The sequence below is a fragment of the Bufo bufo genome, chromosome 11 (genome assembly GCF_905171765.1).
Source record: "Bufo bufo chromosome 11, aBufBuf1.1, whole genome shotgun sequence".
Taxonomy (NCBI): Eukaryota; Metazoa; Chordata; class Amphibia; order Anura; family Bufonidae; genus Bufo; species Bufo bufo.
The window spans coordinates 17,647,847-17,662,758 of record NC_053399.1 but is presented as its reverse complement, the minus strand read 5'-3'; the positions used below and the strand labels follow the sequence as shown (position 1 = coordinate 17,662,758).

The 14,912-nt window shown below is 43.0% G+C and overlaps 1 protein-coding gene across 1 annotated transcript in view; it reads right to left on the bottom strand.

Annotated features, from left to right (window-relative positions):
• Positions 1–1,887: 1,887 nt before the first annotated feature.
• LOC120982592 (tyrosinase-like) overlaps positions 1,888–14,912 on the bottom strand; it is a 34,878-nt gene continuing 21,853 nt past the window's right edge. The window contains exons 2-5 of the mRNA XM_040412849.1: positions 8,694–9,516; positions 6,696–6,909; positions 5,608–5,749; positions 1,888–2,373 (exon numbers count right to left, since the gene is read on the bottom strand). Coding sequence (XP_040268783.1) covers positions 2,193–2,373; positions 5,608–5,749; positions 6,696–6,909; positions 8,694–9,491 — 1,335 coding nt within the window. The 5' untranslated portion in view covers positions 9,492–9,516 and the 3' untranslated portion in view covers positions 1,888–2,192. The remainder of the gene's footprint in view (positions 2,374–5,607; positions 5,750–6,695; positions 6,910–8,693; positions 9,517–14,912) is intronic.

Genomic DNA, 14,912 nt, shown 5'->3' with positions numbered 1-14,912 from the left:
ATTGTCCCCTCATCTACTTAATGTAACCGAGAAGGTAAAGTCCATTATCCAAGCCATCTGTGACCAGACGATCATGAGCAGCCGTAATACTACAGCGCAGCCTCATTAACCCTAGTGTAATCCCAGTATTCTCATTGTTTCTAATATCCGTATAGAGACCATAACTCCCATCAGACTGGGGATAATCGTATTGCAAATCTGGCCAACTTCTGTAGTGGGAAGCCAAAATCAGACATCAGAAAATGATAGCTAGAGGTAGATGTACGTGCAATGTGATCTATAGACTGCATACAGATATATGATTAATTTATATATATTATAATGTGATATTACTTCGGACCATCTCGTGGTTCTTTAGAAGCGCTTGCCTTGTTTTCTTGCAAGTTTAACTGCACCTATTACAGTATATGATTGGCTTTCCTCCTCCACTTAAATGTTCTGTTCATTGGCTTCTTAAATGGATATTATTCCCATTCTCAGCCATTCGTGACCGCAGTCGGAATACCCTTCCTCTGATTTGCTTCATTTCTCATACTCTAGTCACATCCAAAGCTGCATTCAAATTTCTGAATCTTTTCACTAGCATGCACAGCTGCAGCAGATCATTATGGGACGAGTATATCATATCAGACATAGCTATAGGGGATGCAGAAGCAGGAGAAGCACCTAGGTCCTGATGCCTGAGTAGACCCAAAGGCTTCTCTGCCACATTACAAGACACCAGTATTAAAAATGGCATGTGGGGTGGGGACCCTGGTACTGATTTGTAATAGGTCCCAGGAGCTTGCCTTTTAGGTCAGGCTGTTATATCTGGGACCTGGAGTGAACCCTATATCTCCAGCAATGCAGTACAATACATAGACACTGAACCAGAAGGGGACTACTTTGGGGTATGAACCTGAATTGCTAGAACTAGCAGAATTATGAATGCAGCTCTGGGTGTGTCTAGAACAGGAATGCTCAACCAGCTGTTGTAAAACTACAACTCCCACCATGCCCTGCTGTATGCTGAAAGCTGTAGTCTGTTGAGACATGCTGGGAGTTGTAGTTTTGCAACAGCTGGCAGGCCGCAGGTTGGGCATCTCTGGCCTAGAATATGGCCTCTTTCACACGGGCGAGATTTCCACGCGGGTGCAATGCGTGAGGTGAACGCATTGCACCCGCACTGAATCCTGACCCATTCATTTCTATGGGGCTGTGCACATGAGCGGTGATTTTCACGCATCACTTGTGCGTTGCGTGAAAATCGCAGCATGCTCAATTTTGTGCGTTTTTCACGCAACGCAGGCCCCATAGTAGAGAAGGGGACTGCGTGAAAATCGCAAGCCTCCGCAAGCAAGTGCGGATGCGGTGCGATTTTCATGCATGGCTGCTAGGAGATGATCGGGATGGGGACCCGATCTTTATTATTTTCCCTTATAACATGGTTATAAGGGGAAATAATAGCATTCTTAATACAGAATGCTAAGTAAAATAGGGCTGGAGGGGTTAAAAAAAAATAAATAATTTAACTCGCCTTAATCTACTTGTTCGCGCTGGGCTGCGCGAACAAATGGATTAAGGTGAGTTAAATTATTTATTTATTTTTTTCAACCCCTCCAGCCCTATTGTACTATGCATTCTGTATTAAGAATGCTATTATTTCCCCTTATAACCATGTTATAAGGGAAAATAATAAAATCTACAGAACCCCTAACCCAAACCCGAACTTCTGTGAAGAAGTTCGGGTACCAAACATGACGATTTTTTCTCATGCGCGTGCAAAATGAATTAAAATGTTTTGCACTCGCGATTAAAAATTGCGCATTTTCCCGCGACGCACCCGCATCTTATCTGGCCCAAATCCATGACGCCCGTGTGAAAGGGGCCTATAAGTCACAATGGGACTTAAAAAATGAGTTCATAATATGCAAAGCAAAGATTAATAATACTCACTTTCTAAAATGCAAAGTGGGACTCATCATGGAAGAAGTTGTGTTCATAGTGACACAGGAGCAGGGGACGAGTCCCTGCATAAGAAGACTAATTACCAATAGGTAAAAACTGTGCGACTACCATCCTTAAAATTCCCATCTATCCCAGGAGCAGGACATAAGGCAGCAGAAAGGAGGATACAGTAACAGGAAAACTTACAAGAAGGCAAGAACAACACCAAGCATTGCTACAAAGACATTCCCTTTAAGGGGGATACCTTACATCCCCTGGTACTTAGAGTACACATATCCAAGCACAGTAGAACTGCTCAGAAAATCCTTGTTCCTATAACATGGAAAGTAAGGGGTGGAGCATTCATCACGGCCTTGTCCGAGCTCATCATTTTCTGGGTAGTCGGCTGGGGTCGCTTTATATTTCTGCTGCCATACTTGGAATAACCTGAAAAACGATGGTAAAAATTTCACTCAAGTGTTGCAAATATTACATGTGAGCTTCAAAGACCAGTCTAATGAATATCCAGCTTAAGCATCAATCAATGAAAATCTCTGCAACTTTCTAATATACTGTGCTTCAATTCATCACCATCTCTGCTTGCTGGCAGTGAGTGGAGAATGAGATGAGGTCACTTAGCAAAAGTGGATCATAATAGGAGAGGGGTGGGTTGCCCAATGCGACCAAAGATACAGTATGATGAACAACAATGTTTTCTTCTTCATTTTAATTTTTTTTTCTGTAGAAGGACCTGCACGTGGTCATGTGACCTGAGCAGGTCCTCATGTCCAGAGGAGAGGGCAGCAAGAAGGCAGAGGAGCATAGAGTTGCATGTGGTAAGTGTATGGGTTCTGTATAAGTTTAGGGGTCTGCACAGTGGCGTAGCTATCAGGGAAGCAGCTCAGAAGGGGCCCGGGAGAAGTCACTGTACTTCGTCACCCCGGGCCCCTGTCAGAGCAGCTGACTTCTCCTGCACTTGCACCTCTGTCACTGACCTGACATCAGTGACATTGCTCCGCCTCTTCCCCTCCTCAGTTCTGATGATGGACAGTGACCAGCATCAGGACGGTCCAATGTGGGCGGAGCTAGCATATCCCCGCCCCCTTTCCTACCCGCGATTCCTGCTGCCTGAACCTTCCATGCCCAGCATGCTGAACATCAGTTGAATTGCCACAACTGCACCAGTGATGTGAGTGGCAATGGAACTGGGGTTATATTCAGCTTTCCCAGACTGTGCACATGTGACCTGCAGTACAGTAGGAAAGCTACGTGAATTATATCATGAGATGTCATCCAGCTTCCCTGCTATCCTGCATGGCATAAGTGCAGGATTAGAGTATGGGGGAGAGATACAGCAGGAAAAGCTAGGTGTCTATATATGTGTATTGTATATGTGTGCGTCCATGTATGTGGAAAGTGCATGAATGACTGCGTCCATGTATGTGGAGAGTGCGTCTATGTATGTGGTGAGTGTGTGTATGAGTGCATCTATGTATATGCTGAGTGTGTGGATGACTGCGTCCATGTATGTGGAGAGTGCGTCCATGTATGTGGAAAGTGCGTGAATGACTGCGTCCATGTATGTGGAGAGTGTGTGTATGAGTGCATCTATGTATATGCTGAGTGCGTGTATAAGTGCATCCATGTATGTGGAGACTGCGTGTATGACTGTGTCCATGTATGTGGAGATGCATGTATGACCGCGTCCATGGCTGCAGTATGAAAGGTACAGAGGCTAAAATACTTGTGGATATGTAGAGGTAAATCAGACGGGTCTATCACTATTGCAGCGCAGGTTTTAAAGGGGTTGAGTTGAATATAAACTCCGTCAGCAACTGGAAATGTTAAAAAAAAAAATAAAGTCGTGTTTAAAATGAGATGCAAATAAATAAATACAGTAAATAAAAAGTCAAAATAGCCATATGAGAGGGGTTTGCACAGGAGGAGGGGGTTTGTGAAGAAGCGTGTAAGTGTGTGTGGGGGGGATCCTGTACAAACATTTACTGTGGGGCCCAGTCAGTTCTAGCTACGTCTCTGGGTCTGCATATAGGAGGTTTGGGGTCTAAATTTATTTAGGGGGCCTGTGTCTCTATGTAGAGGGTTTAGGGGTCAGTATTTGGTGGTTTGGTTGGGGGATGTTCTGGGGTCTGTATTTTCTTAGGGGTCGGGGATTCTGGGAGTCATTATATATGAGGTCTGCATTTCTTTTAGGGGTTTGGGTCTGTGCGGTACGCCAGACCTGCAGGGTAATGCGATTGTGAGGTCACGGTCAATGGCAAGCGAGGGTCACTCACAGCTATATATGGAAACCCCTGGGCAGGCATACAGCAGTGAAGGAGAGGCTGGCACAAAAGTCCTCTGGGGCACACTCTGTGTTTAGGGACCAGGCCTGGTGTTGGATGAGGTGCCCTGGATGTTGCAGGTGTTTTATGTGCCTGGGGCAAGGTCCCTTTAAAGTTTGTGACGCCAGTGCCAATTGGACGGTGGCACACCGTATAATGATAGGTGGAATAATTGAGGAATCAGTAAGTAAACCAAACGTCTTTTTACTGGAAATTCACGGTGCAAGTTTTATACATACAGTTCAATTTATAGATGGTTATAATGCAGATCCTCAGACAATTCTTTCACAAGCAGGTAGACTTCAGATGACGGCAGGAAATAAACAGGCAAGATACTTGGAGGAACACAATGGTGATTGCTTACAGTGCAACCCTGCTTTATCCCCTTCAGCTATTCTAGCTGGCTGGATGCCAAGGCCCGGATGCCCAAATGCTGGCTTTTATCCTTGGTATATCGTTCCTTTCTCCAATATAGGTACTTGCTGTATTCTATATAACTCTGTCCATCATGGTACTTATCTGACCTGGTGTTGACTGGAATAGACGGGAGGATAACTGCTGGTTCTCCCCAGGAGGTGCCATCCTGCTACTGGGGAGTCTTCAGAGCTAACCTAGGCTCTCTTTATCCTCAGGTAGGCTAGGATCCCTCTACTAGCCTCCTGGTAACAACTAACAGCCTGGGCTGTCCAGCTGCATGTCAGGGGGAGGCTCTAGCTTGTCCTCCTCACTGGTCTCAGCAGACCCCTGACCTCCTGTCTGGGCCTGAATACTTATACTAAGGCAACTCTAGCTCCCTCTAGCGTCTAGGATGACTAACTACAGAGACTAGGCCTGATACCACATAATACAGGGAAAACATTACATATAAAACAATACTTTACAATTTACATAATATCTGCACAATTGGAAATGACACTCCTGTCCCTAGTGAAGAGAAGTCACGCACACCCCAATTGACCCTCGTGTAGTGCCCACGCTTAGTCCGTGAGGCCACTACATCTGTATTTAGAGTGTCTGGTTTAGGGTGGGGTGAGGAGGGTCTGTCTATATTTAGGGGGTCTGTTTTGGGGACTTATTTGTTTATGGGATCTGGGGGGGGGAGTTGTATTTGAGAGCAGCCCAAGGACTATGGTCACTGAGCATTGACTGCTCTGATACACTGTAACAAACTACAACTGTATGAGCAGGACTATAGTACGAGATGTGTATTGTGTTCAGTAGCCATCAAATGGTCAACATTTACAGTATCCAACTTGTCACAGCCTCTGCCCTGTATCTGTCCCTGGGAAAGCTGGGTGACTACTAATATGGCCACCACTACATCTTTAAGGGAACTTACTTGTCAATGAAGCCGTGATGCAGCAGGAACATGGGGTCGTTGGCGGAGATGGGGACCTGAGCCATCGTTCCCCCCAAATAAAGGTGAACCGCGTTGTGCATAGTTTGCTCCAGTGTTGTCCCATCCGATGGTCTCAGGAAACCTAAAAAATGGATCAAACGGGCAGAGAGTGAGCAATCTCATGTAGGGTAAGGCTACTTTCACACTAGCGGCAGAGTGATCCGGCAGGTAGTTCCGTCGCCGGCAAAACGTATGCCAACTGATGGCATTTGTAAGACTGATCAGGATCCTGATCAGTCTTAAAAATGCTTGATCAGTCAAAAAAATGCATTGAAATGCTGGATCCGTCTTTCCGTTGTCATCCGGCAAAACGGATCCGGCATTTCCTTTTTTCACCTTTTTTTCGGTCTGCGCATGAAGACAGAAGAGATGCCGGGCTGCACGAACAAGTGGATTAAGGTGAGTTAAATTTTTTATTTTTTTTTTAACCCCTCCAGCCCTATTGTACTATGCATCGTCTCCTAGCAACCGTGCCTGAAAATCGCACCGCATCCGCACTTGCTTGCGGAGGCTTGCGATTTTCACACAGCCCCATTCACTTCTATGGGGCCTGCGTTGCGTAAAAAACACACAATATAGAACATGCTTCTTTTTTCACGCAACGCACAAGTGATACGTGAAAATCACTGCTCATGACGGATCCGGCATTTCGATGCATTTTTCAGACTGATAAGGATCCTGTTCCGTCTTACAGATGCCATCAGTTGGCATACGTTTTGCCGGATAACTGCCGGAAGTGTGAAAGTAGCCTAAGCCCTGCATTTCACATTATTCAGGTTATGTATAGGGGGTGCAAATGGGTCCAAAGGCATGCCCCATCAAATTGAGATCAGCGCCGCTGTTTGCAGTGCACTGCAGAAATAGGCAGGTTGCCTTTTTGCCTTCAGCACTTGCATGAAAGGTACAAGGAAAACAGCACCTAAGTCTCAGCTTCCAGTACCAGCTTTCCCCTTCCTCAGTATGACATGAAGATAAACAGGACACTGCTCTCAGATCCTGGCAACTTATGGTAGCAGATGATGACCTACCTTCTAAAGCGTTCCGGAAGCTCCTCTGTGCACTAGCATTGTAGGGGAATTTATCGAAGTCTCTCCATTTCAGGGTGTCCTCTACATCCTGGAAGGTGGGGAGACTTTTAAACTGGGGATCTGAACCCGGCTTCCTGTGGAGTCTCTCCATCTGGCACTGGTCCCCAGCAGTTTGGCAATAGGCATCATCATAATTGTACCCGCTGCAAATAGACTGAAGTGGAGGGATACAGTATTAGCCTTTCCATGAAGTAAGATGAGGGTGGGGAACAGAACACTAAAATGGGGATGGGGGGGGGGGGACGGGGGACTACCGCAAACTTAAGTTCAACATACAGTGCAGACCAAAAGTTTGGACACACCTTCTCATTCAAAGAGTTTTCTTTATTTTCATGACTATGAAGGCATCAATATTATGAATTAACACATGTGGAATTATATACATAACAAACAAGTGTGAAACAACAGAAAATATGTCATATTCTAGGTTCTTCAAAGTAGCCACCTTTTGCTTTGATTACTGCTTTGCACACTCTTGGCATTCTCTTGATGAGCTTCAAGAGGTAGTCCCCTGAAATGGTCTTCCAACAGTCTTGAAGGAGTTCCCAGAGATGCTTAGCACTTGTTGGCCCTTTTGCCTTCACTCTGCGGTCCAGCTCACCCCAAACCATCTCGATTGGGTTCAGGTCCGGTGACTGTGGAGGCCAGGTCATCTGGCGCAGCACCCCATCACTCTCCTTCATGGTCAAATAGCCCTTACTTTCAAAGTTTTCCCAATTTTTCGGCTGACTGACTGACCCTCATTTCTTAAAGTAATGATGGCCACTCGTTTTTCTTTACTTAGCTGCTTTTTTCTTGCCATAATACAAATTCTAACAGTCTATTCAGTAGGACTATCAGCTGTGTATCCACCTGACTTCTCCTCAACGCCACTGATGGTCCCAACCCCATTTATAAGGCAAGAAATCCCACTTATTAAACCTGACAGGGCACACCTGTGAAGTGAAAACCATTTCAGGGGACTACCTCTTGAAGCTCATCAAGAGAATGCCAAGAGTGTGCAAAGCAGTAATCAAAGCAAAAGGTGGCTACTTTGAAGAACCTAGAATATGACATATTTTCAGTTGTTTCACACTTGTTTGTTATGTATATAATTCCACATGTGTTAATTCATAGTTTTGATGCCTTCAGTGTGAATCTACAATTTTCATAGTCATAAAAATAAAGAAAACTCTTTGAATGAGAAGGTGTGTCCAAACCTTTGGTCTGTACTGTATAAATTGTAATAACCTTTTATTATTTTTCTTATATTGATTTTGATCTGTCTTATACTCCAGTCACATCAAAAGCTGCCTGCAAATAACTGAATCTCTCCAGTAGATAATTAAGGCATGAGTACATTACATAAGACTGGAGCATATAGTGGCTATAGAGAGTGTAGGAGAAAAGCCCGGGTCATGGCTGTGGGGCCCCTCCGCCACATATGAAAACCCCAGTATGGGCATGAGGGTCCTGTACAGAACAGCTCTCCCATAAACTTCAGTAAAACGTAAACATTGTATTGAGTTTTGCAAATAAATTGCTTATTTATCTTGTATTGTTTGATCTGCTTTATGCCTTATACTCTAGTCACATCTAAAGCTGCAAGCACATCACTGAATCTCTCCATTCACATACAGAGCTGCAGCAGATCATTATGGGACAAGTGTAAGCTATATGAGGGACAGATCTAGGAGTAGCACTCGTGTCTTGTTGCCTGCAGAGACCCTAAGACCCCTCGGCCACATAAAAAGACCCCAATATTATAAACGGTGCACAGTAGGAATGAATTTTACATGAAGGCTCAGGAGTTACACCTCTTCTGTCAACATCATATGGGGTACGGTGTGAAACCAGCAGGGGGTGCTGCAGTGAAGTATACATTTGAATTGCTTGCAGAACTGTGAATGCAGCTCTGGAGGCATCCGGAGACAAGATGGCAATAAGATTACTACTCACTTTCCAAAATGCGAAGTGGGAGTCATCGTCCAGGAAGCCTTGTGCATTGCTTGCGCCAAGAAATTCATTGGTGCAGATGGAGCAGTTCTTTTCTCCTCTCCAGTCATAGTAAGGAATGGCGAAATCTTCATCACCCGTCAGGCGCTGAATTTCCCCCTCCAAGAACACGAGACCCAAACGATGCCAGCCGGGGAAGGCCGGACCTTGATGGGCGTAGTTTCTGCTAAAATCAAATGTGCCATTGAGTAGAATGGGCTTCATTGAGTAATAATGGATCCAGGCAAAGACATCGTAAATGGAGGCGTTCACAAAGTGGTACGTGTCCCGGTGGTGTCTGTCCCCCGTGGACAGGATGACAAAATCGTCACTTTTTGTGGTTTTGGCCAATGCTAAGTAATTAAAAAACCTCTTCCTTTCCAGAAACGAGAGCTGGCGGATCTCTCTCCGGAACACAATTTTTTTTTTGCGATTGCACTTGTCGCCGTAGTAGCCATACTTACACCGGCCGCAGTTATAGCCGCTGTAGTTTCCGAAGCATTGACAAGTTCTGTCGTAGTAAAAACGTGGCCAATCCAATCGGTCATCGTAAAACTGGCGAGCTCGGCGGGCGCCAAGGGGCGTAAAAACCACACCGTCTCTGCACTGGCCACGTCCAGATCGTGATCCACAGGGGCTGCGATCCTTCCACGGTGGGCAGCAAGTCTTTGACCGAAGAGCTGCACTTGTCGTACATAACCTCGGGAACTGACAGTAGACCGCGCCCAGGAAGAGCGCGAAAAATGTACACAGCGTAAACATGGCCTCCAGAGCTAACAACCGCCCCCTGATAGAGAAGAAGAAAAATAATCAGAATATTACACCTAATACATACATTACACCAAAGATCTTACAATCATAAGTTACTACACAAAGCTTTATTTTTCTCCATAGAAGGCAGCATTATAGTAGTTATATTCTTGTACATAGGAGCAGTATTATAGTAATTATATTTTTGTACATGGGAGCAGTATTATAGTAGTTATATTCTTGTACATAGGAGCAGTATTATAGTAGTTATATTTTTGTACATGGGAGCAGTATTATAGTAGTTATATTCTTGTACATAGGAGCAGTATTATAGCAGTTATATTCTTGTACATAGGAGCAGTATTATAGTAGTTATATTCTTGTACATAGGAGGCAGTATTATAGTAGTTATATTCTTGTACATAGGAGCAGTATTATAGTAGTTATATTCTTGTACATAGGAGGCAGTATTATAGTAGTTATATTCTTGTACATAGGAGCAGTATTATAGTAGTTATATTCTTGTACATAGGAGGCAGTATTATAGTAGTTATATTCTTGTACATAGGAGCAGTATTATAGTAGTTATATTCTTGTACATAGGGGGCAGTATTAGAGTAGTTATATACTTGTACATAGGGGCAGTATTATAGTAGTTATATTCTTGTACATAGGGGTAGTATTATAGTAGTTATATTGTTTTACATAGGAGCAGTACTATAGAAGTTATAGTTTTGTACATAGGAGCAGTATTATAGTAGTTATATTCTTGTACATAGGAGGCAGTATTATAGTAGTTATATTCTTGTACATAGGAGGCAGTATTATAGTAGTTATATTCTTGTACATAGGAGCAATATTATAATGGTTATATTTATGTACATGGGAGCAGTATTATAGTAGTTATATTCTTGTACATAGGAGCAGTATTATAGTAGTTATATTCTTGTACATAGGAGCAGTATTATAGTAGTTATATTCTTGTACATAGGAGCAGTATTATAGTAGTTATATTCTTGTACATAGGAGCAATATTATAATGGTTATATTTATGTACATGGGAGCAGTATTATAGTAGTTATATTCTTGTACATAGGAGCAGTATTATAGTAGTTATATTCTTGTACATAGGAGCAGTATTATAGTAGTTATATTCTTGTACATAGGAGCAGTATTAGAGTAGTTATATTCTTGTACATCGGAGCAGTATTATAGGCTATTAATTATTAATATTTTGTTAATAATAATAAATATTCATAAATAGGCGTGAGTCGTATATTGATGACTCCGCCTATTTATACTATGGATACATACTAACCACCTGTTGCTCTACCCTTCTGTGAACAACGTGCGCTATGTTACGGCGGCGACTACAAATGACTATAAACTTCGTATTGAACAATAGAGGAATTTATTACACAAATACAAGTCTACAGTCTATAAATTCAACTATATCTATATATATTTATATCAATGGTTATAAATATACATAATATACATATAGACATATACCGCAATACAGAAACAACACTAAAATACACCTAAACTACACTAACACGACACAATCCCAATTCCACCCCACAAACTATCTAAGTATCACACTTAGATACACACAGTAGCAGCAGCAACCACCCACTGGCTACACACTGTCCTTATGAGGAAAACAAGTGGTTAAACACAATCCGCGGTGATGGTGGCATTGCAAGGGTTAATGCAGGCCAGGGATATAGGCAGGGATGTAGCTGTGGGCTACAGGGTTTGGCACTGCAAGGGTTAACACAGAGGAAAGGTAGGGGAATCAAGGCAATGCAGTGCAGTGGTTATTGCAGTGATTGTAGGGGTTAATGTAATATAGAGTGGGCTGGGTATGCAGGGGTTAATGCAGTGATATAAAGGGTGGATCAGGGGTTATAGTGTTGGTGGTATAGGGTTAATATAGCAGGGATTATGGTATTAGTGGTATAGGGTTAATCATTAGGGGTAATGGTGTTGATGGTATAGGGTTAATAATCAGTGGTAATGGTTTTGGTGGTATAGGTTTAATAATAATGATGCTCATTGGTCCAGGGGGTAGGGAAAGGGTTACTCCGCCAGTCCAGGGGTTAATGCTCGTCCCAGGGGATAATCCTTGCATCTTGCTCGTCCTCCAGGGGTTAATTCCCGCTGTGGAAGCTTGTTTCCCCTGGGGATGATTCTGGCTTCTCCATGGGGGGGCTGCTGGGTTCAACTCAGGTCCACTCTTCCATGTGTGTCCTTCCTCTGTTTGTGGTCATGAGCCCTCCCCTAGTCCCAATAGCTAGACTATTTATCTATCATAAGTAGGGGGAAGGTGTTTGGCCATGGGGCAGAAGTGTGGATAACCCATGCTATAAAAAACAGGTTTAGCATTGTGGCAGGTGCAGCACTATGAAGTGCCTTTTGCGCTGTGGCATTAGAAGAATTTTGATATCTCTGACTTTTTAGTCTAACCAGACTGTCTATTACTCTGTAATTCCTCTGGCGCCGTTCTATGGAAACAGTAAGTTTAAAGAGCACACCAAATGCTTGAAATAACTTCCTTATTAACTTCAACTTTTCTTTATATATAACACTGCCGCCTCCGCAGCAGATAGTCCATGTACAAAACACGTGTTGAAAAGATATCACAAAATGGCGGTATACATAAGATGGTGGCTCAACTGTTAAATCTTGTCATTTAACATAAAATGGTGGATATTTTTCTCACTTCAGTATCTGTACTCTCACTTTAACCACTTTCTGACCTCTCTGAGAGGTATATCTGAGGTTAACAAATAGTTATAATTGCTCAACTTGGGTTGCAGTTTGCTCTATACAATTGCTTATGATCTGGTATGAGCAGATCGCAGTTTGTATGCAATTTGCAATTTGTATGGTGGAATTGTAAGTAAACACATAACTGGTTCAGTATACAGTTCTAATCACTACATTAACAATAGCAACATTTTATAACTGTCCTAAATACCTATTTTGGCCCCTGATTCCATACAACACAGCTCTTAGTGGAGTGAATGTTTGTTCCTCTCCTCTCCTCTGGTGTAATGATTCCAGCTAGGGGAATTTCCCACACAGACTGAGTGTAAGATTGGCTGTGATTGGTCTTACCTCCAGCTCAGTAACAACAGTTTAACTCTATGCTTTCTGTTGTGTCTGCTGTGTCATTGAGCTTACCTTACATCCATATAATGAATCTTAAAGGCATATTATCTTTTCTGCTTCTGTGAACACAATATACAGTCAGGTCTATAAATATTGGGACATTGACACAATTCGAACATTTTTGGCTCTATACACCACCACAATGGATTTGAAATGAAACAAACAAGATGTGCTTTAGCTGCAGACTGTCAGCTTTAATTTGAGGGTATTTACATCCAAATCAGGTGAACGGTGTAGGAATTACAACAGTTTGCATATGTGCCTCCCACTTGTGAAGGGACCAAAAGTAATGGGACAGAATAATAATCATAAATCAAACTTTCACTTTTTAATACTTGGTTGCAAATCCTTTGCAGTCAATTACAGCCTGAAGTCTGGAACGCATAGACATCACCGGACGCTGGGTTTCATCCCTGGTGATGCTCTGCTAGGCCTCTACTGCAACTGTCTTCAGTTCCTGCTTGTTCTTGGGGCATTTTCCCTTCAGTTTTGTCTTCAGCAAGTGAAATGCATGCTCAATCGGATTCAGCTCAGGTGATTGACTTGGCCATTGCATAACATTCCACTTCTTTCCTTTAAAAAAAACTCTGTGGTTGCTTTTGCAGTATGCTTTGGGTCATTGTCCATCTGCACTGTGAAGCGCTGTCCAATGAGTTCTGAAGCATTTGGCTGAATATGAGCAGATAATATTGCCCAAAACACTTCAGAATTCATCCTGCTGCTTTTGTCAGCAGTCACATCATCAATAAATACAAGAGAACCAGTTCTATTGGCAGCAATACATGCCCACGCCATGACACTACCACCACCATGCTTCACTGATGAGGTGGTATGCTTAGGATCATGAGCAGTTCCTTTCCTTCTCCATACTCTTCTCTTCCCATCACTCTGGTACAAGTGTTTCTTGGTCTTATCTGTCCATAGGATGTTGTTCCAGAACTGTGAAGAATTTTTTTAGATGTCGTTTGGCAAACTCTAATCTGGCCTTCCTGTTTACTTCTTGTGGTGAACACTCTGTATTCACTCTGGTGAAGTCTTCTCTTGATTGTTGACTTTGACACACATACACCTTGCTCCTGGAGAGTGTCCTTGATCTGGCCAACTGTTGTGAAGGGTGTTTTCTTCACCAGGGAAAGAATTCTTCAGTCATCCACCACAGTTGTTTTCCGTGGTCTTCTGGGTCTTTTGGTGTTGCTGAGCTCACCGGTGCATTCCTTCTTTTTAATAATGTTCCAAACAGTTGTTTTGGCCGTGCCTAATGTTTTTGCTATCTCTCTGATGGGTTTGTTGTGTTTTTTCAGCCTAATGATGGCTTGCTTCACTGATAGTGACAGCTCTTTGGATCTCATCTTGAGAGTTGACAGCAACAGATTCCAAATGCAAATAGCAGACTGGAAATGACCTCTGGACCTTTTATCTGCTCATTGTAATTGGGATAATGAGGGAATAACACACACCTGGCCATGGAACAACTGAGAAGCCAATTGTTCCATTACTTTTGGTTCCTTAACAAGTGGGAGAAAGTTTTCCCATCTGACAAAAAAAAGTGGAAATCTGTCTTCCTTTATTTTGTTCTGCCTCGACTCTCTCCATATCAAAACATTTTTTTAGGTGATTGAACACCTCTGTCATTGATGGGAGTCGTGGCTGAAGCCATTCCTTAAAGAGACATCTCTTGGCTGCTAGTAACGTTATATGGACCGCCGGAGGGAAATAAGTCCCTTTTATGGGAGCATGGAATAGAATGAGATCTGGTGACAATGGTATGTTCACCTTCAGGTGGTTCTTAATTTGGGTTTTAATTTGCTTCCAGGGCAGGACCATATTCCGTGTAGCATATCTGACCCTGTTAAATGGCATTTCGGACATCCCTTAATTCTTGATTGGTCGGCATTGCGACTAGAGAATTGGAAACCGTATATAGCTTTATGGATCAAGCGAAAATGCATTTCTCTCCATACTTAATTTTAGACTACCTTTCGTATTTTGTCCCATCCTTGTGGGATAATTTGTTCGACTGTAATGTGGGGAAAATCCTTCTGCCAGTGGCGAAAGAGGTTTTCCGAAACCTTTTTCAGTTTGAGATCTCTGAGTCTCTGGTAAATCTCTGATAGGGTTCATCTCCGCTCACCTCTGCCTATCAGCTGATTTAGTTTATTAGAGGATAAACTCTCCCGCATGTCGTGTGCCCTACCCTTAAGAAAACCAGTGATTTGAAGATAGGAGAGTAGGTGTTGTGTGTGACTTAAACCATAT